The sequence below is a fragment of the Eutrigla gurnardus genome, assembly GCF_963514095.1.
Source record: "Eutrigla gurnardus genome assembly, chromosome: 24".
NCBI lineage: Eukaryota > Metazoa > Chordata > Actinopteri > Perciformes > Triglidae > Eutrigla > Eutrigla gurnardus.
Genome location: NC_139935.1, coordinates 13,143,294 through 13,164,191, shown reverse-complemented (window position 1 = coordinate 13,164,191; position 20,898 = coordinate 13,143,294). Strand labels below are relative to the sequence as shown.

Here is a 20,898-nt window from a genome sequence, read left to right as displayed (position 1 = left end):
CGACTTCAATGTTTTGAGTGAGTTCTGACCTTTTGCAGGTGAGTTATGGTGTTGTGTTGGAACATGGAAGCTATTTAGACAAATCAGGTTCTGAGAATATTAACAAAGTTTCAAGAGATGAGCCAAAGAAATTGAAATAAACTGTAACACCAGAACATGTTTAGAACACCACAGCCTGCAGCAGTGACACACAGCAACATTACTGATGATGTCATAGATGATGTCACTGAGGGGCTTACCTGAGCAGATGAGATTCAGGATGGAGGAAGAGGAGACTGATGTTGCACACTCCCTCAGAGTGGATCCAGAATGAACACAGCCAGACCTGATCCCCCACACAGGTCTGTATGAGGACTCCTCTCTCAGTCCTACAGAAACAGCAGAGCCACAGTCCAGCTCTCTACAGGCAACAGCTGCTTCCTTCAGGGTCCAGTCATAGTCATCCACTGGTCTCCAGTCTCCCTGTCTCACCTCCAGTGTTCCAGCACAGCGACTGGCTCCTCCCACCAACCTGACATCATCAGGCTCTGAACAGAAAGAAGAGAGTCGTCAGTCAAAGAGCAAAGTGAGTTTGATGAGAACAGAAATGAACCAGATCAAAGCTGCAGCTCCTCTTCTACCTGAGCAGGTGAGTCCAACAGCTTTGCCAGGTGAGCAGGTGTTTCTATCTGAGCCTGAGCTTCTACAGTCCAGGAGAGCAGACTCATGGCCTCCACACTGGAACTCTTTGGTCCACGTTGGAGCCCCCACGTCTCCATAGAGCGCCCCCTGGAGGACTGAAGGAGCCCCACAGCCAAGCTCCCTACAGACCACCTCTGCATCCTGCTGGTCAAAGTCAGCTTCACACACTGAGGACCACCACTGGTTGGACTGGTTGGACTTCACCTCCAGTCTGCCTGAGCACAGACTAGTCCCATTCAGCAGCCTGACAGAGTCTGGAGAGATGATAGAAGATCAAATAGAGAGAGAGAAAAGACACCAGACACCAGAGAAAAAGATGTCATGAAACTATTCAGTGATTCAAACTGGACTCAAAACAATTCCACCATCAGTTCATCATTTACTGTTTTTCTCAATTGCTTTGCCACAATTCTCAAAACATAATGAATATTTTCTAAACAACATGTGTAAACCTCCAAACCACTGGCCACTGCTTCACAACAGATTATCATTTCTCATTCTTTTAAGGAAATTGCAAATGTTTTAGCACATATATGCAAATGAGAAAAATTATCTACTATTTGCACAATTAATGATTGAACATATCTTGCTGATCAAAACTGATTATGTTGCTTCTCAGTTGAATAGTTGTTCTCTTCAAAACATGTATGAATTCTTTCATGGTGTGAGTCATCACCAGTGTTGGGGCTAGTTACTTTAAAAAGTAATATATTACAGATTACATATTACTCTCAAAAATAGTAATGCCTTACACTACTATATTACTCCCTGGAGAAAGTAACTAGTTATATTACTAGTTACTTTTTTAACTAGTATCCTGCCCCTATACAGGCAATCGAACCGGGCCGGAATGTCGGGACCCGTGCCCTCAGACCCGGGCGAAAAGTCCGTGCAGCTCAGTCCAGCTCCGGCCGCTCCAGGTCCGCGCAAAGACACAATTGACCTCCGCGAAGCCGGGCTTCGGCTCCGCCGTAGACCCGTAGACCCTCGGACGCGTCGCGGGGAATCCAGACGTTAAATAGACACAAGAACCCAGCCGAACTCGCGGCCCTGATGCCACCAGACCATGGTGAAAAGCCCTCGGACATCGGTCAAACAGCGGCCAGCCCAGCCCCACGCGAGTCCACACAGGCGGACTCTCGGTCGAACGCGAAACGCACACACGCGCAGCACGCAAACCAGCCGGGAAACAGACTGCTGAACACGGCCGAACTCGGCCCACTTGTGCCCACAAATGTAACGCAAGTAACGAGCCCGGAAAATTGTAATATTATTACTATTTTCAGTAGAGTAATGCCTTACACTACTAGTTACTTGAAAAAGTAATCTGATTACAGTAACGCGTTACAAAGTAACGCGTTACACCCAACACTGGTCATCACATGTACAATAGTCCGTTCAACTGTCTAAATGTGTCAGCATATATACCATGAATATCATTATGTACTATGGAGTATTTTCTAACGTCCACTAAACTGGTAAATTGTCTGTCAGGAGAAACTTGAACTTCAGTAACCAATGAGGAGTTTGTCCCATCTTACATCAACCAATCACACGTCATCTCCAGTCAGCTGACAGGTGCTATTCATGAGTACGGCTGTTACCAAACATATTTATAGAGCTGGACTACAACAGAATAACCACAATGTCTGAACATGGAGGAACCTGCTCAGGTACATCATGAACAGGGCAACTGTAACCGTTTCCATGGAAACGTGAGTGCAGTGTGTAATACTGTGAAAGAAACTTGTACTGATGAAATCAGCATGTGGATAGTATTCAGTTTAGTGTTCAGTTCACTGGACAAACAGAACATTCTAGTAGAGGAAACATTCAGGGTCAACTAAAGAAATAGGACAAACCTGAAATGTGGATATAAGGAACATTTCCAGGCTCCACTGCCGTCCTGAAAAACATCTCAACATTCTGGCCACCATTGTTTCCATGAGGTCAAAGGAACTTTTCATTTGGAGGGCAGAGACTTTTTATATGAGACACTAACTTTGTTTTGAAGCACGACTTCAATGTTTTGAGTGAGTTCTGACCTTTTGCAGGTGAGTTATGGTGTTGTGTTGGAACATGGAAGCTATTTAGACAAATCAGGTTCTGAGAATATTAACAAAGTTTCAAGAGATGAGCCAAAGAAATTGAAATAAACTGTAACACCAGAACACGTTTAGAACACCACAGCCTGCAGCAGTGACACACAGCAACATTACTGATGATGTCATAGATGATGTCACTGAGGGGCTTACCTGAGCAGGTGAGATTCAGGATGAAAGAAGAGGAACTTGATCCTGCACACTCCCTCAGAGTGGATCCAGAATGAACACAGTCAGACCTGATCCACCACACAGGTCTGTCTGAGGACTCCTTTCTCCGTCCTACAGAAACAGCAGAGCCACAGTCCAGCTCTCTACAGGCAACAGCTGCTTCCTTCAGGGTCCAGTCATAGTCAAACACTGGTCTCCAGTCTCCCTGATGTCTCACCTCCAGTGTTCCAGCACAGCGACTGGCTCCTCCCACCAACCTGACATCATCAGGCTCTGAACAGAAAGAAGAGAGTCGTCAGTGAAAGAAGTGAAGATTCTGCTTTCTTTCTCTCTTGTTCATTTCTCTATTTACCTGTTGAGTTGTGATTTCCTTCAACCTGGAGTCCTGGAGAAACACAAACATATATATTGTTTTCATTCAATGAAATAAAATCAACAAACATGTTTTCAAATGATGTTGAAGAGAGCGAATATCTGGTCGATGTGACCACTGCTCTTTGAAAATCCTGTTTGTGTCCACTCCTGCATCCATCCTTCTGAGGACAAGCAGATGATGGAGGGAGACAGGAGAGAGACAGACAGCAGATGATGGAGGGAGACAGGAGAGAGACAGACAGCAGATGATGGAGGGAGACAAGAGAGACAGACAGCAGATGATGGAGGGAGACAGGAGAGAGACAGACAGCAGACGATGGAGGGAGACAGGAGAGAGACAGACAGGAGATGATGGAGGGAGACAGGAGAGAGACAGACAGGAGATGATGGAGGGAGACAAAAGAGAGACAGATAGCAGATGATGGAGGGAGACAAGAGAGAGACAGACAGCAGATGATGGAGGGAGACAAGAGAGACAGACAGCAGGTGATGGAGGGAGACAGGAAAGAGACAGACAGCAGATGATGGAGGGAGACAAGAGAGACAGACAGCAGATGATGGAGGGAGACAAGAGAGACAGACAGCAGATGATGGAGGGAGACAAGAGAGAGACAGACAGCAGATGATGGAGGGAGACAGGAGAGAGACAGACAGCAGATGATAGAGGGAGACAGGAGAGAGACAGACAGCAGATGATGGAGGGAGACAGGAGAGAGACAGACAGCAGATGATGGAGGGAGACAAGAGAGACAGACAGCAGGTGATGGAGGGAGACAGGAAAGAGACAGACAGCAGATGATGGAGGGAGACAAGAGAGACAGACAGCAGATGATGGAGGAGACAAGAGAGACAGACAGCAGATGATGGAGGGAGACAAGAGAGAGACAGACAGCAGATGATGGAGGGAGACAGGAGAGAGACAGACAGCAGATGATGGAGGGAGACAAGAGAGACAGACAGCAGATGATGGAGGGAGACAAGAGAGACAGACAGCAGATGATGGAGGGAGACAAGAGAGACAGATAGCAGATGATGGAGGGAGACAAGAGAGACAGACAGCAGATGATGGAGGGAGACAAGAGAGACAGACAGCAGATGATGGAGGGAGACAAGAGAGACACACAGCAGGTGATGGAGGGAGACAGGAGAGACAGACAGCAGATGATGGAGGGAGACAAGAGAGACAGACAGCAGATGATGGAGGGAGAGAGGAAAGAGACAGACAGCAGATGATGGAGGGAGACAAGAGAGACAGACAGCAGATGATGGAGGGAGAGAGGAAAGAGACAGACAGCAGATGATGGAGGGAGACAGGAGAGACAGACAGCAGATGATGGAGGGAGACAGGAGAGAGACAGACAGCAGATGATGGAGGGAGACAGGAGAGAGACAGACAGCAGATGATAGAGGGAGACAGGAGAGAGACAGACAGCAGATGATAGAGGGAGACAGGAGAGAGACAGACAGCAAATGATGGAGGGAGACAGGAGTGAGACAGACAGCAGATGATGGAGGGAGACAGGAGAGAGACAGACAGCAGATGATGGAGGGAGACAGGAGAGAGACAGACAGACAGCAGATGATGGAGGGAGACAAGAGAGACAGACAGCAGATGATGGAGGGAGACAAGAGAGACAGATAGCAGATGATGGAGGGAGACAAGAGAGACAGACAGCAGATGATGGAGGGAGACAAGAGAGACACACAGCAGGTGATGGAGGGAGAGAGGAAAGAGACAGACAGCAGATGATGGAGGGAGACAAGAGAGACAGACAGCAGATGATGGAGGGAGACAAGAGAGACAGATAGCAGATGATGGAGGGAGACAAGAGAGACAGACAGCAGATGATGGAGGGAGACAAGAGAGACACACAGCAGGTGATGGAGGGAGACAAGAGAGAGACAGACAGCAGATGATGGAGGGAGACAGGAGAGAGACAGACAGCAGATGATAGAGGGAGACAGGAGAGAGACAGACAGCAGATGATAGAGGGAGACAGGAGAGAGACAGACAGCAGATGATGGAGGGAGACAGGAGAGAGACAGACAGCAGATGATGGAGGGAGACAAGAGAGACAGACAGCAGATGATGGAGGGAGACAAGAGAGACAGATAGCAGATGATGGAGGGAGACAAGAGAGACAGACAGCAGATGATGGAGGGAGACAAGAGAGACAGACAGCAGATGATGGAGGGAGACAAGAGAGACACACAGCAGGTGATGGAGGGAGACAGGAGAGACAGACAGCAGATGATGGAGGGAGACAAGAGAGACAGACAGCAGATGATGGAGGGAGAGAGGAAAGAGACAGACAGCAGATGATGGAGGGAGACAAGAGAGACAGACAGCAGATGATGGAGGGAGAGAGGAAAGAGACAGACAGCAGATGATGGAGGGAGACAGGAGAGACAGACAGCAGATGATGGAGGGAGACAGGAGAGAGACAGACAGCAGATGATGGAGGGAGACAGGAGAGAGACAGACAGCAGATGATAGAGGGAGACAGGAGAGAGACAGACAGCAGATGATAGAGGGAGACAGGAGAGAGACAGACAGCAAATGATGGAGGGAGACAGGAGAGACAGACAGCAGATGATGGAGGGAGACAAGAGAGACAGACAGCAGATGATGGAGGGAGACAAGAGAGACACACAGCAGGTGATGGAGGGAGAGAGGAAAGAGACAGACAGCAGATGATGGAGGGAGACAAGAGAGACAGACAGCAGATGATGGAGGGAGACAAGAGAGACAGATAGCAGATGATGGAGGGAGACAAGAGAGACAGACAGCAGATGATGGAGGGAGACAAGAGAGACACACAGCAGGTGATGGAGGGAGAGAGGAAAGAGACAGACAGCAGATGATGGAGGGAGACAAGAGAGACAGACAGCAGATGATGGAGGGAGACAAGAGAGACAGATAGCAGATGATGGAGGGAGACAAGAGAGACAGACAGCAGATGATGGAGGGAGACAAGAGAGACAGATAGCAGATGATGGAGGGAGACAAGAGAGACAGACAGCAGATGATGGAGGGAGACAAGCGAGACACACAGCAGGTGATGGAGGGAAAGAGGAAAGAGACAGACAGCAGATGATGGAGGGAGACAAGAGAGACAGACAGCAGATGATGGAGGGAGACAAGAGAGACAGACAGCAGATGATGGAGGGAGACAAGAGAGAGACAGACAGCAGATGATGGAGGGAGACAGGAGAGAGACAGACAGCAGATGATAGAGGGAGACAGGAGAGAGACAGACAGCAGATGATAGAGGGAGACAGGAGAGAGACAGACAGCAGATGATGGAGGGAGACAGACAGCAGATGATGGAGGGAGACAAGAGAGACAGACAGCAGATGATGGAGGGAGACAAGAGAGAGACAGACAGCAGATGATGGAGGGAGACAGGAGAGAGACAGACAGCAGATGATGGAGAGAGAGACAGACAGCAGATGATGGAGGGAGACAGGAGAGAGACAGACAGCAGATGATGGAGAGAGAGACAGACAGCAGATGATGGAGAGAGAGACAGACAGCAGATGATGGAGGGAGACAGGAGAGAGACAGACAGCGTAGCTTCTTTTTAAGTTGTGATTTAGAGAAAATGGGCCTGCAGCCATATAAACTACATTAACTAGCTAAAGTTAACATTAATGTTATCTTAACCCATTTAATCCCAAATTTTTCCCAGACATGGAAATATCCAAATCATATGTCATTACTAACCCTTTTCAATAATCAATCATTACTTTTGAAAATCTTCATGGAAAATTAGGTGAAAAGTGTGTTTTATGGTCACAAAGGTGACCGGTGGGATAATGTCTATGTTAGCATATTTCTCCTTCACAGTCTTATAAAATACTTCTAAAATGTAAAACTCTGTTTCTGGCAGCATCTCCATCATCGCCACTAAAATACTTCATCACATGCTAGTGTGACTATTTTACATATCAAAAGTCCTCATACATCACCGATATGAATACAGAAAGCAAACTAAAACATCTCCTTTATTGTAACATTGTGACTTTTGGAAAATGTATTGAAACCTTCATGTTCTAACTTTGTTCTAACATTTTATCTTGTACTTTAGTTCAATATTACTTCAGTGCATTCATTGTAACATTGTAATATTTCATCTGTAGACCAGTCACATGATTCATTTACAATATAGGGGTTATTCAGGATAGAGGTATTCTGCATTCAAGAAGAGGAAAGCATCAAACTAAACTTTGATATATACATGTATACATTTATGTGTGTGTGTGTGTGTGTGTGTGTGTGTGTGTGTGTGTGTGTGTGTGTCTCCCAACATAGTCCATATCTGATCCATCACTATCACCATCACTGAGGACAGCATCTTTCTCATGTAACAAGTACATGTACATCTAGATACTGTACATTGTGTTATCCCACTGGTCACAACATGTTTCTTCATTCTGTGACTTCAGTGAACAGAGTTGAGTGATTGTAAATACATATATCAATACTAAACATCTTAAAGATTATGTGAACCAGAAATATTAGTCTTATCTTCATATTAACATACTTTACTAAGCTTTTTTTGTCGGAGCTTTCATGCAGCCATCCTCCTCTACAGGTGCAACCAGGAAGTAATCAGCTCTGGTCATGTGACATTTACACTAAACATGCAACACTGCACATATGTCATTGAGAGGTTTTATTACTTCAATACTTTCTGGAAATGGATCGATACAATATTCATTAATGTTTTTAGGACCTGTTAACTTAAAATGATTTCATGGTCACTATAGTGACCGATGGGATTAAATTTAAAGTCCACAGTTTAACCAATGTTAATGTTATTTAATTTACCTGACAATGTTCCTCTCTCAGCCTGAACCATCATAATATCAAATAAAAAGGATACAAATTATGATCTCTGGCTCCATTTTAATCAGATAAGTTAGTTACATCTTCTTTGTGCTTTAGGGTCAACAGCAGCTGGTTGCTAAGCAACGGGAGTGGCAAAGTGTGAGGGCGGGAACAGCTGGTGACTCAAACAGGAAGTCCTCTGTAGATCAGACCGTCTCGGCCTTCACGTTCTACGTCAGCTGTGTTCTCTGAAGGATGAGTCGCTGAATTTAGACACAACTATTGTGTTTCCTGTGACCCCTCCACAATAAAAGTGTATCTAGTTGAGGTGTTTTAATGTGAAGCAGCAGCATTTAAATGCAGCTCTGACACAGAGTGAACAGGAAACAGTGAGGATGATCAATCAGATGGACTTACACACAGTAACACTGATCACATGCTGCATCATTTGTCACAAGTCTGAATATATGGCGGACTAACAACACCAACCGCTGCACAGAGAGATGCTTACTGAATATACATACAGTGATTGTAGAAATAATACATGTAACCACTTCAAAACATTCATTTCACAAAGACTTATTTACAACAATGATAACTGCAGCTTAGAAAAACATAAGTAGACACTGGCTGCAGCCCAACCCTCCCACAGTAGAAGAATGGACAGATATGATTAATGATAGATACTGAATGGGAAGAAAATCACCTTTTCACTTCATATACAAATGGATAAATTCACAAAAATATGGTCAAAATGGGTCTCCTTCATGAAAAGACACAGACGGATCTAAGGGAAGTAACGGATTAAATATGAAAGTGTCCTCAGCTAATTGAACGGTCATTTTAAAAGCTGATAGACAATCTCCCTACAAAGGTGTTTTCTCTTTTCATGTATTATTTTCCCACACACCCCTGCTCTATTTCACTTGTTCTAATGTTGGAAAAAACCTGATTCTGATCCCCTCCTCTCCAATGTTTTATTTTTTATTTTTATATTGTTGTATATAATTATCCATGTATATGTGTATATAATCTGTGTGGCACGCTAGTCCATTTATAAAAATTAAACTATCACCAAACCTCACCAAAAAGAACGCAGACATCGCCAGAAAAGCTTGTCAACTGAAGAAGGATGGCAAGATACAACACACCTGGAGGGCAAACTGCAGGATCTACATCAAAACAAGGCAAGGCAAGGCAACTTTATTTGTATAGCACATTTCATACACAAGGCAGACTCAAAGTGCTTCACATCATACAACAAAGTGAAAAAAATAGAAGAATTAAAAGAAAATAAAGGCAAATTTAAAAATGCATTACAGAAAGAAAAGGAGAATAAAAACATATTTGCAATAATTAAAAACAGTGCAGACATTATAAGATTTAGCAGAAAGCTACGGTGAACATAAAAGTTTTCAGTCTAGTTTTAAAAGTGGTCAGAGTTGGGGCAAGTCTTACATCTTCAGGAAGTTTATTCCAGCCATTTGTTGCATAGTGACTAAATGATGCTCTCCCGTGATTGTTGTTTACTCTGGGAATCACTAACAGATTGGTCAAATGCAACACCAGAAGAAGTTAAAATAATCCAGATCAGGAGTAAGGATGAGTTGGAGAAATACAATAACTAAGGTATGGATCACGAACACTCCATATCTACAGCACAGCAGAGGTCAACGGTTCTTACACGGACTGAAAGTATGATGGGAATATCTGAAAGGATTGCTGAGCAAGGAAGTGTGGAGCTCATTACAAATCAACATGTGAATCATACCTTATCTGACCCGAATGAAGGAATTGATCCGGACAACCACTTTCTTTTAACATGACAAATGCACCGATTTTTTATATAATCTTGTATGTGTTAACAGGAGAAACAAAGGCATAGGAGGAGTGGCCCTATTCATTGACAGTAACATCAAGTATGAGACAGTACAAAATATGTCTGAAGCTGTGGATCACTTATTGGAATGTGTGACAATTGAAATCTGTGTAACGAAAGGTAAAAATATAGTTGTAAGCTGTGTTTACAGAGCACCGGACTCAAAAATAGAAGACTTCAACGAATGTAAGGGTCAGAGGCACGAATCAGCAGACACTGTGTTGAGACGGCATGGGAGCATAACAAAAAAACATTCTGTACCCAAACAATAAGTTGAACCAGAAACTTGTATGGTCCAAGGCCAATGTCAGTGGTACGTAGCAGGATGTGAAGAACTCAACTGAGCAAATCGACACACTAAGGTCACTCGATTGGAGACTTGTCTAATACACACCTAATCTGTATGTACTGTCTAGAGCTAGACTTCAGCTCTGTATACTACCTACTGCTGTAACATCCATCCATCCATCCATTTTCTACCGCTTATCCTGTATTTAGGGTCACGGGGGGGCTGGAGCCGATCCCAGCTGTCATTGGGCGAAGGCAGGGTACACCCTGGACAGGACGCCAGTCTATCACAGGGAGACATGTAGAGACAGACAACCATTCACACTCACATTCACACCTACGGGCAATTTAGAGTCACCAATTAACCTATCCCCATCCTGCATGTCTTTGGACTGTGGGAGGAAGCCGGAGAACCCGGAGAGAACCCACGCTTACACGGGGAGAACATGCAAACTCCACACAGAAGGAACCTGGGCCGACCCGGGAATCGAACCCAGGACCCTCTTGCTGTGAGGCGAGAGTGCTACCCACTACACCACCGTGCAGCCCCTGCTGTAACATGTTATGTCAAAATGCCATAAGTAAAAGAAAATGTTATGTCAAATGTATATGTATATATTATTGGTTTCACAGTCGTTCGAAAAAAGCATGTCATTTGAACCAGACCCCCCCAGCTTTAATTCATTCTGTCAGCCGCTAGAGGGAGCTAGAGGGCCATCAATCCGACCGTCTGAATTTGGCACACTTCCCCTCATGTGAGATGTGCAAAGAGTTTAAGAGCCTTCCAAGATTTGTACGCCATGCAGCCACGCATGGCGTTGTTCATTGAGCCGCTCCCTGCTGCCGTCGGCGAGCAGCCCCCTGAGCTGCAGCTTCAACTGTGCCAACTACAGGCACACCTGTTCTTTCAAGCAAACCGCAACAGAAAAATATTGCAGGGGGCTTTGGCACATTTCTACTACCCACACGGTGAGCTGTGTTGCTCATTCCACGAATTGTACCTTGCAAAACAAACAACAGGCTCTAAGTGCACGTAGAGGTGCGTTGTGTCGGCTTCAGTGAATATGATCAAAAATGTAAACAAAAACCTAAAAAACAGATGAAGTGAGGAACAAGTTTTAGGCCTATCCATGTGTCCAAATGTTTAGGTATGCTATTTATTTTGTTTACAAGAGGACTATGTACACTTTATTTTCCCTTTTGTATATTTTGTTTACACATTTACCTTTACATTATTTTTTATATGACCTCTTCAGTTCAGTGTTCAAACAGTGACACAAAAGGATAAACGATTATTATTATTTTATTACTTATTATTTGATGCATTGTCACTCGGGGTACTTTGTCCTTTTTCATTATATTTTCAATATTTATTCCAGTGAATTTCATGGGAATTAATAAAATGGAGGCTGTTTTGAATGAAATAGTTTTCACCATTTTGTCCTCTGATCAATATCATCTGATGTACATACAGGTACTTGTGTTTTCATCTTTATTTATATCGCAGTATTGTGATACGCATCATATCGTGAGGTTCTTGCCAATACTCACCCCTACAACTATGAGACGAAGCCGACTCATCACGTCCCCCGCTGACGCCGGGGACTCACGAACCACCGCCGTTACGGAACGCCGTCATCGTCTTACGCAACGATACCAGTAAGAGGCTATCAGTCTGGGCAGAGACACAAGTGATAGTGTAGGACATGCTTGTAATTCTTGTTAATGTGTTTTAAGTTCTGATCGCGGACCGCCGAGTCCGTTGGTTCATGTGCTGCTGTATTTGAATGCTGATCGTGATCGCCGCTGGGTTGATTTCTGTAACAGTGTTTTCGACTAACCTCCGCCATATTCGCGAGCTCAGAAAGCCTCTACTATCAGTTAAAAGACCGGTCTCGCGGAATAAACGCCAGTTCATTCACGCGAGCCCGTGTGGTAACGGCACGCTTTCTGTCCCTCCGAATATCGCTCGCGCATTTTCTCTCTCTTTGTTTGTGACCCGCTAACACACACACACACATACACGTGTCCTAAGCCAGCTGTTCCCGGCGGGCGCTAGGGACATAGCTACATCTGGTGGCTACATACGGCTATCTCTCTCTCTCTCTCTCTACTCCGTCAGACCTCAGTGGCTCCGCCCCTGACCGCTGCGAGGAATAGCTCCACCTCTCTCTCTCTCTCGCTACTCCATCAGACCTCAGTGGCTCCGCCCCTGAACGCTGCGAGGAATAGCTCCACCTCTCTCTCTCTCTCTCTCGCTACATCTGGTGGCCGCCCATAGCCATCTCTCCCTCTCTCTCTCTCCCTCTCTCTCGACACGCACGCACATACACACACGCACATGCACACGCACGCGCACACACACACACACATCCTTTGTTTAAGCTTAGCTTTGTGTGTTAGGTAGTTAGGTAATAAGGCTTTGTTAATTGCAGTGTTATTGATTGTGATCATTATTACTGATTTTAATAAATCTTATTATATTATAACTAGCGGTCTCTTGTGCTTGTTGTGTATATGTCACTGGATAACAGCAGGTTGTGAAGGCTAGTGCTTGAATTTCACGCCTTTTAATTGTTCGATTGGTTTTGTACTCCTATGCCAATGATCACGATGATTGGCATGTGAGTATAAAACCTTCATATTGAGACTGAATACAGTTTTAGGTTATCTTTTCCCTGATCCCAGGGTGGTGCCCCGTTTATTCATGATTATATCATGATAATATATTAAATATAATTATTAATACCGATAATCATATTGATATTGATAATTAACTGTTGATAACCAAATCTGCTCCTGCTACAACCCCAACACTAAAAAAGAAATAATATATGACTGAAATAGAATGAAAACCTCTGATTGGATGAAAACCCCGTGGAGTGGAGCCTGGCGGTGTTGATGTATGTGAGCAGTTTGTTCTCATTTAAAGATCCAACACAAATAATATCACATCATCTTTAAAGCAGAGTCCTACCTGAGATCCACAGCAACAGCACCAGCACCAACAGGGGGTCCATGATGTGCAGGTAGACCGTCTGTCTGCCCGCCTGTCTGTCTCTGCTCTGATAAAGACCTGTGCTGTCCTCAATGTAGATCTGTGTACAGGAAGAGGTGGAGCTTTACTCTTTACTTAGAAACATTTCTCAGAACTGCATTTCTGGGAAACCAAAAAACTTTTATCAGACAAGAATCTACCTACTGAGGACATTACATGACTGTTACTATGACAACCAGGAAACCACTTAGATGTTCCTGTGAGATAAATGCTGTCAGTGTCATCTTATTATTTCCGCTCGATGTTTCAACACCAAGTCTTTCAGAGGAGACTGGATTACAGCTTATATTAACTGTTGATGGATCTATTGAATGTTTTAGTAATCAATCATTGAGTCTATAAAACACCAGTAAACGGTATAAAATGTGCAGCCCAGTCTGTCAGAATCCGAGGTGAAGTCTTTAAATGTCTTGTTTTGTCCGACCAACAGTCCAAAAGCCAAAGAGATTCAGTGGATGTGGATCTCTGCGGGAAGCTCCGAGCTGTCCATTCCTGTTGGATTCCTTCTAACTTCTGGATTCAAACATCGTCCCTCAAACTCGTAGCAGGAAAATGATGATGAGAAACGGTGCAGGATGATATTTGAGTGTTTCAGTGTGTCGTCTCCTTGTTGACTGCAGTCTGTGTGTAACTGCTGCTGTAACTGACTGTGTCTCAGTCAGTTCACTGACATCATGTTTCAGTCTGACTTTGACTTTCATTCGTCCTTCATAAAGCAGCAGGATGTTTTCAGCTCTGCTGCTTTCTTTATTCAGAACACCTCATATTTTATTGCTCTGGAGGCTCATTTTATTCTGAACCTGTAAATCTGTTTGTGTTGTTTTAGCTGCATTCGGCCTCCAGAGGGGTTCCACCTTTGTCACGGCCTCCTGCACCGCTTTAATCTGGCGCTCAAATACTCTAGAAAACAACTTTGACAGGTACGGTGGCTGAGGAGGAACATACAGGGCACTAGCGGCGCCAGGATTTTGATTGTGGGTGGGCCACAAGAAAAGTGGATGGGCCAATTAAAATAAGCCAAAAAAAAAAAAAAAAAAACGGGGTCTGTTCTGTCTGAAGGTGCGTGTCCACGGGCAGCGGTGTTTCCCCGCGTCCCATTCATTGTCTATGTGAAAAGCCGTGCAATGCATTCTGGTAGCGTTGCGGCGAATGTCGAGAGACTGCGCGCGAGTTGGCCGCACCTCATTTGCCTAAAGTTGAGGTCGAATCTACTTTATGCTAATCAGAGGCGCCGGGCTCGACTCGCCTCCTCGGGAACGCTCGCGAACGCTCGCAAAAATCTGTTGGTTAAAGGACAGCGCCTGTCAATCATCCTCTAGTGGCAGCCCACCAAGCGTGCGATACTGGGAAGCGGCGCGTCCACACGCGTTTAAAATCGCCCCTGTGGACACGCACCTTCATTTCTCATCTCAAAGCTTGCGCGCCAAAGTCATTCATTTTATTGGATCACTTGCTGGTGACGATGCAGCCTGTGGGCAGGCTTAGTAGTCCACACGGGGTAGAAGATTGGCTGAGAAGCCTTCACTCAAAGCTTTCCTCAGGCTGCTTATTGGATGAACAGCTAGAAAGAAAATCACTCACTAATCAGTAGGCATGAGTCAAAATGGGCGGGCCCAGGCCTAAAATGGGTGGGCCCAGGCCCACCAGGCCCAATAGTAGCGCCGCGCCTGATACAGGGTGAACTTTACAATAGTGATCCAGCGCTTTATCAATACATTACAACCAGAATCAAAGAGAGGGAGTGAGGGGGGCTCACAGTCTGGTTATGGGACCAGCCGGTCATAAACTGATGCACGGTGAACCTTTGCTGAACAACATGAACAGCTTCATGAACACAATTCAATAACATTCATGAATATAGGCCAGAGATCTTCAACATGGGGTCCGGGACCCATAGGGGGTCCACGGATTTCCAGCAGGGGGTCCCCAACATTATTTGATCCCAAACCTTTTTTTCTTACAAAATGTAAAATATGTTCAAAAATACACATGAACATTAATACAACATCTAATAAGCAAATATAAATGTTAATTGTTGTGTAAATGTGAAATTGTGATGTAGAAATGTTAATATAGATTTACAATATGTTCTGTAAATATATATTTCTGTCAACAATTATTATTTTAATGGCTAAGCATTGCATACATACATCATTACAAAGTACCTGTATACATGGCACTATAGGCTGCACTACACATTATTATTGGCCCGACTTAATAAGGAACATGATTAATATTAGGGATGCACCGATACCGATACTGGCATCGGGTATCGGGTCGATACTGTTGTAATATACTTGTACTCGTACTCGCTAAAGTTTATCGATACCAAGAACCGATACCATCCATCCATCCATCCATCCATTTTCTTCCGCTTCGCCGGGACCGGGTCGCGGGGGCAGCTGCCTGAGCAGGGACGCCCAGACTTCCCTCTCCCCGGACACTTCCCCCAGCTCCTCCGGGAGGACCCCAAGGCGTTCCCAGGCCAGCCGGGTGACATAGTCACTCCAGCGTGTCCTGGGTCTTCCTCGGGGTCTCCTCCCGGTGGGGCATGCCTGGAACACCTCCCGAGGGAGGCGTCCAGGGGGCATCCGATACAGATGCCCGAGCCACCTCAACTGGCTCCTCTCGATGTGGAGGAGCAGCGCCTCTACTCCGAGCTCCTCCCGTGTGACGGAGCTCCTCACCCTATCTCTAAGGGAGCGCCCCGCCACCCTGCGGAGGAAGCTCATTTCGGCCGCTTGTATCCGGGATCTTATTCTTTCGGTCATGACCCAAAGTTCCGATACCAGTGCATGCAATTGCTCTGCATGAAGACCGCGATCAGAGGGTGGCTTTGCATCTTTGTTGTATTTTTTTAGATTGGCGGCTAGGGGGAGACGTCGAGCTAATCAGAAACAGCGTGGTTAGGCGAGGAGTGAGACTGGCGGTTGAAAAAAAAAAAAAACAGAAAAAAAAAAACTGGCGGCTGCTGGGTGGTTAATAAAGTGCGCTTCCCAACTCTGGCTAAACTGGCGGGCAGATACCTTTCAGCACCTTGCACTAGTGTTGACAGTGAAAGGTTGTTCAGCTCAGTGTCACACATTGTGGGTGAAAGCAGAAACAGGCTCACAGCTGATCATGCAGAGATGATTCTGTTCATCAAAAAGAATCTGCCTCTCACTTTCTCAAAAGAAGCTTAGTTCAAAGACCACACCATTGCATTCTGACTGAAGTTTAACTCTGCAATAGGTTAATTCATGTTTTGTTAATCTAAAAGCTGAAGACAGTGCTAATTGATAATTTTGTTTGATTCAAATGAGGAAACTGCAATAATTTCACAGAAAATTTTTTATTTTCACTTGAAATGTGAAAAGTTTTACAGTCATTTACTCATATTTATCATTATTTGTTGTAACAAGCAGAGAAGAAAATAAAACTTGTCTTCCAATTCATTGCATTTTGCCTAATCGTTTGTTTTTTTGTTGTGGTAGAAGGATCGGCATCGGTACTCGGTATCGGCAAGTACTCAGATCCAAATATCGGTATCGTATCGGTTTGAAAAAAAGTGGTATCGGTGCATCCCTAATTAATATGATATGTAATAGGGGGCCCTCCACCGTGTCACTATCAGCCAAGGGGCCCTTGGCCTGGAAACCGTTTAAGACCTCTGATATGAATGAATGTAAAAATATGGTCACACTGTTTAAATAATGACAGTAGGCTACTTCACTGGATGGAAACTTGGAATGAGCAGTGGGATAACCGGAATGAACACATTAGTTTCCCAACAAAGTGACTGAGATACAGATAAGACCGATAGATCCTGGATCTTAGCCCGGTCTGGAGCAGGCTAGCTCCACAGGATACATCTCCATGGTGACCGATGCCATAACATCGGTCGCCATGGAGATCTGGACCTCTGGACTCTGAACCTGACCCCGGACTCTGGACCTACTCTGAGTATGTATACTGAGTTATGCGTGTGCCTGCCGACTATACAAAGCCATCATCAATGGAGCTCCGATACTACGAGTCACCATGGCAACCAGGAGAGTTAGAGATATTACTTTTGTGTTTATGGAGAAAACAAGCTCATCCTTAGAAAGCGGAGCAACACAGCTGCAGCAACGGAGCAATAGTTGGTCTGGGAAGCAAATGTAGACCGAATTAAATAGTTATTTGATTTCAAAGTGAATAACATTTTCTTTTTAGGTCCACAGCGCAGTACAGCGGCGTAACGGTAAGCAACGCTGACTAATACAAACCCGACTGAGGTTCAGTTCCTGTTGGTCATGGCTGAAAGTTGTGGAAATAAAAATAAGAGTTTTGATTTAGGTTTAATCCCACAGACACAAAAAGAATGTGGCTGCAGCTGAAAATGAAGCATAAGAATATTGTGCAGCCTAAGATATGGTTTTAATCATATTTCACATATTAAACAGAGTTAATATCAGTGGCTATTTCTACTTCCAACAGAACGCTGCTTCAACACACAGAAATGTCCTTAAACATTTCAGAACCTAAGAGCTCTGCAAAGAATCTGGTCTGAGATTACGATATGAAATAAAGAAATGTAAGGCCGGAGAATATTGTTCAGATGTGTGATGGATGGTGAGGTAAAACTGAAGAGTTCTACTAAGTAATCAACATCCTCTCCAGACGCGAGGCTGCTAGAATCACTTATGCTTCCATATCGATGGTTGACGAGGAAAGGACTCTGCAAGTTTCCACAGCTGGTTCAGGATCAGCAAAATGGAGGAGACAGATTGGGAGAAACTCAGTCTGTTGAAGAAAACCTGCCAGCGAGCAGGTTAGCTTCACAGAGTCAGTTACCATGGTAACAGTTTACTGATAAGGAAACATCAGCCTGTTAAAGCCTGAACGTATTAAGTGTTTGTTGCAATAACAGCTGAGTGGAAGGAGAGGCGGTTTGAGGGGGAAGGGGGTGGAGCTGCTGATACAGCTGATAACGACACACACGTGCACGCGCTAGTGCTCGAGACGGCAGAGTGTGTGCAATCAGGAAGTAAGCATCGACACACAGGCACGCCGTCCAAGTTTACCTCCGGCCTGACTTTTTGATTGACGGGGTTTTTAACCTTTAACAACAACTTTAATCTGCAGAATCAAGATCACTTTAGGTATTTACAAATCAGGGACTTTGTCTGCAAAATATAAAAAAAAAAAATGATACTACAATGGGAGAGGAGATCCTAGACATTTTTCAAAAAGCCTGTAAAAGAAGCTACTTACCAAAACCAGAATATCTAAATGATATTGAAAAGAGACCATTCTCTGAATATTAAAGCAAGATGGAAAGCAGAGCTTCACAAGCTCTCCCTCCTGGAGAGAACGGGACTCCATTATTCTGAACTCAGCACAAAATACTCACTTCTCTAATCACTCTGCTTGCTGGAGGTCCTGTTGAAGCATCTTCACATTTCCTGGAATCGCCCTTCTGTGGCTCCATTTTGGTGTCCATGGTGTCCTGGAAGCAGTTTTTAAGATGAAAATCTATTTTAGTGTTTAAATCTTGTACCTGGGTGATCTAGAAGGGCTTCACTGTGCAAAGTGTGATACATATTAGTTGAGGTTGTTATTAATGTAAAAAGACTTTGACCTCACTGTCAGACATTTCAAGCTGGCAATTTGCAATTTAAGTTTATTTTTAAACAATTTAGGTGATTTTGATGTCTTTGTTTGCGTTGAGATTTAAATAAAGAAAAAACATTCATCTTTAGCTTTTTTCTCTCCTTTTTTCTTATCTTTATTGCTTTTTATAGTCATGTATGTGTATATGGGAGCTGTATACAATGTTAATTTTTATCCGATTACTCGATAAACCGATGGAATAATCGGTAGATTACTCGATTACAAAAAGATCTGATAGCTGCAGCCCTACTTTTAACCACTAGTTATTACAACTTCATACTATCAGTTAAAACAAATAATTGTTTTACATTATAAATGCCAGAAAACTTCCCTTACCGAGTCACACAAACACACGTCTGCATTATTGTAACTCACCATCTCAAGGTAAAACAACTTGAATATGTTTATATGACTTCCCATTTCAAGTTAAGATTTATATTCCAAATGACTTTCGACTAACATGTAGAAGTTAACTTGACTGACAATTATTTCAGTGTATCTGTATCAGATTGGGTTGTAAAGCGGCAGAACATTTCCAGTACATTTTCTGAAGACTTTCCATGGGAAGTTATGCTGGGGAATTTTGGAAATATTCATATATTATATTTGCACTTTACAATATGCAGCTGCAGTTTTGTGGCATTCTTCACGTATGTCTTTTCACAATATTTGCACATATACAAAGACATTTTGTGGTAGAATAAGATACCAGCATTGATACACTCAAGTGTATTTGCATGAAATCTGGTTGTTTCAGTCAAAATTATGCTTAAGTACATTTTCCACAACTATATTAAAAATCCCTGTTCAGGACCAACCTTCAATTTTGTAAATTGCAGGTTTATTCCCATGAATTCCTGATAATTCCCATGGAAAGTTTCCAACTGAAACTTGCATTAAGCAGCCCTGTGACGTCACTGCTCCTCTCCTGTCAGCCTCTCTGCTGCTGTGAAGACACACAGCGGTGGTAGGGAGGACGGGCTGGTTGTCTCAACCTCAGAGTAACAACAAGTTCACCTGTTTCCAGACGCTTGACGTGAAATTAGGACTCAACTGTTTTACCTTCAAACTGACGTTCGTGTTGTTTAATCCGACGTTCCGTTTGTCGTGTAAAACATAACGGAGGACACGAAAAACCCATTCTAACGTTCGGTTTAAATGAATCATTTCACTGTACGACTCCAGTAAACTTGGACCCAAAGTCCGTCTCATTCTCTCCGTGGTCTCTCCGCTTCGCTGTCCGCTCTTCCAGCGCGTCATCCAGCCCGCTGTTCCCCCACAAACACGCAGCAGAGACGGCAGAGACACACGGAGCAGTGAGGGGGGGGCGACGCGGCCAAATGTCCGTTCAGAACAGAGTTTTGAGTTCATAGTCTGCAGCATGCCCCACGTCATCACAAGTAATTAGTGGCATTATATTCATTACCAAAGCATTGGCTCATTAATTATCAAACTTCCTGGACAATAGAATGATTAAGAGAGCGAAGCTGGGAAGTGACCATGGCGGTGACTCAGCCGTGAAACCCGCAGCCACAGTAACACATTAGTGGAGGCTAGCTAGCTAATGCTAACTAGCTACGATAGTGTCGGTCCACCGAGCGACAAAACAATTAGTAAACACGAATATTACGTCCCCATAAATAAACCGAAGGATTTTACTTTACGTTGCTACACCTAATATTAATGGAAAACATAATTTATGATATTTAAACTCACCTCCTGCCGCTGTAGTTAGCTGAGCGGGAAAAAGTCCTCTCTTTGAAGAACCGCGTTACGTTGAGTCGCTCCGCCTCGGCCGTTGTCGGGTAAATAGGCTCCCTCCGCCGGTGGCAGTAGTCCTTTCTTCTTTAGTGTATTTCACTTTTCAAAGTTTTTA

General features: G+C 44.2%; 1 protein-coding gene across 1 annotated transcript in view; it reads right to left on the bottom strand.

The window, feature by feature from the left end:
- The window catches only part of LOC311010072 (scavenger receptor cysteine-rich type 1 protein M130-like), a gene marked incomplete at both ends in the record, with an annotated part of 45,344 nt that extends 25,062 nt beyond the window's left edge, over window positions 1-20,282 (bottom strand). Inside the window, 5 exons of the mRNA XM_084004553.1 lie at window positions 240-527; window positions 621-935; window positions 2,937-3,227; window positions 3,307-3,339; window positions 20,195-20,282. Coding sequence (XP_083860679.1) covers window positions 240-527; window positions 621-935; window positions 2,937-3,227; window positions 3,307-3,339; window positions 20,195-20,282 — 1,015 coding nt within the window. The remainder of the gene's footprint in view (window positions 1-239; window positions 528-620; window positions 936-2,936; window positions 3,228-3,306; window positions 3,340-20,194) is intronic.
- Between the last annotated feature and the right edge of the window lie 616 nt (window positions 20,283-20,898).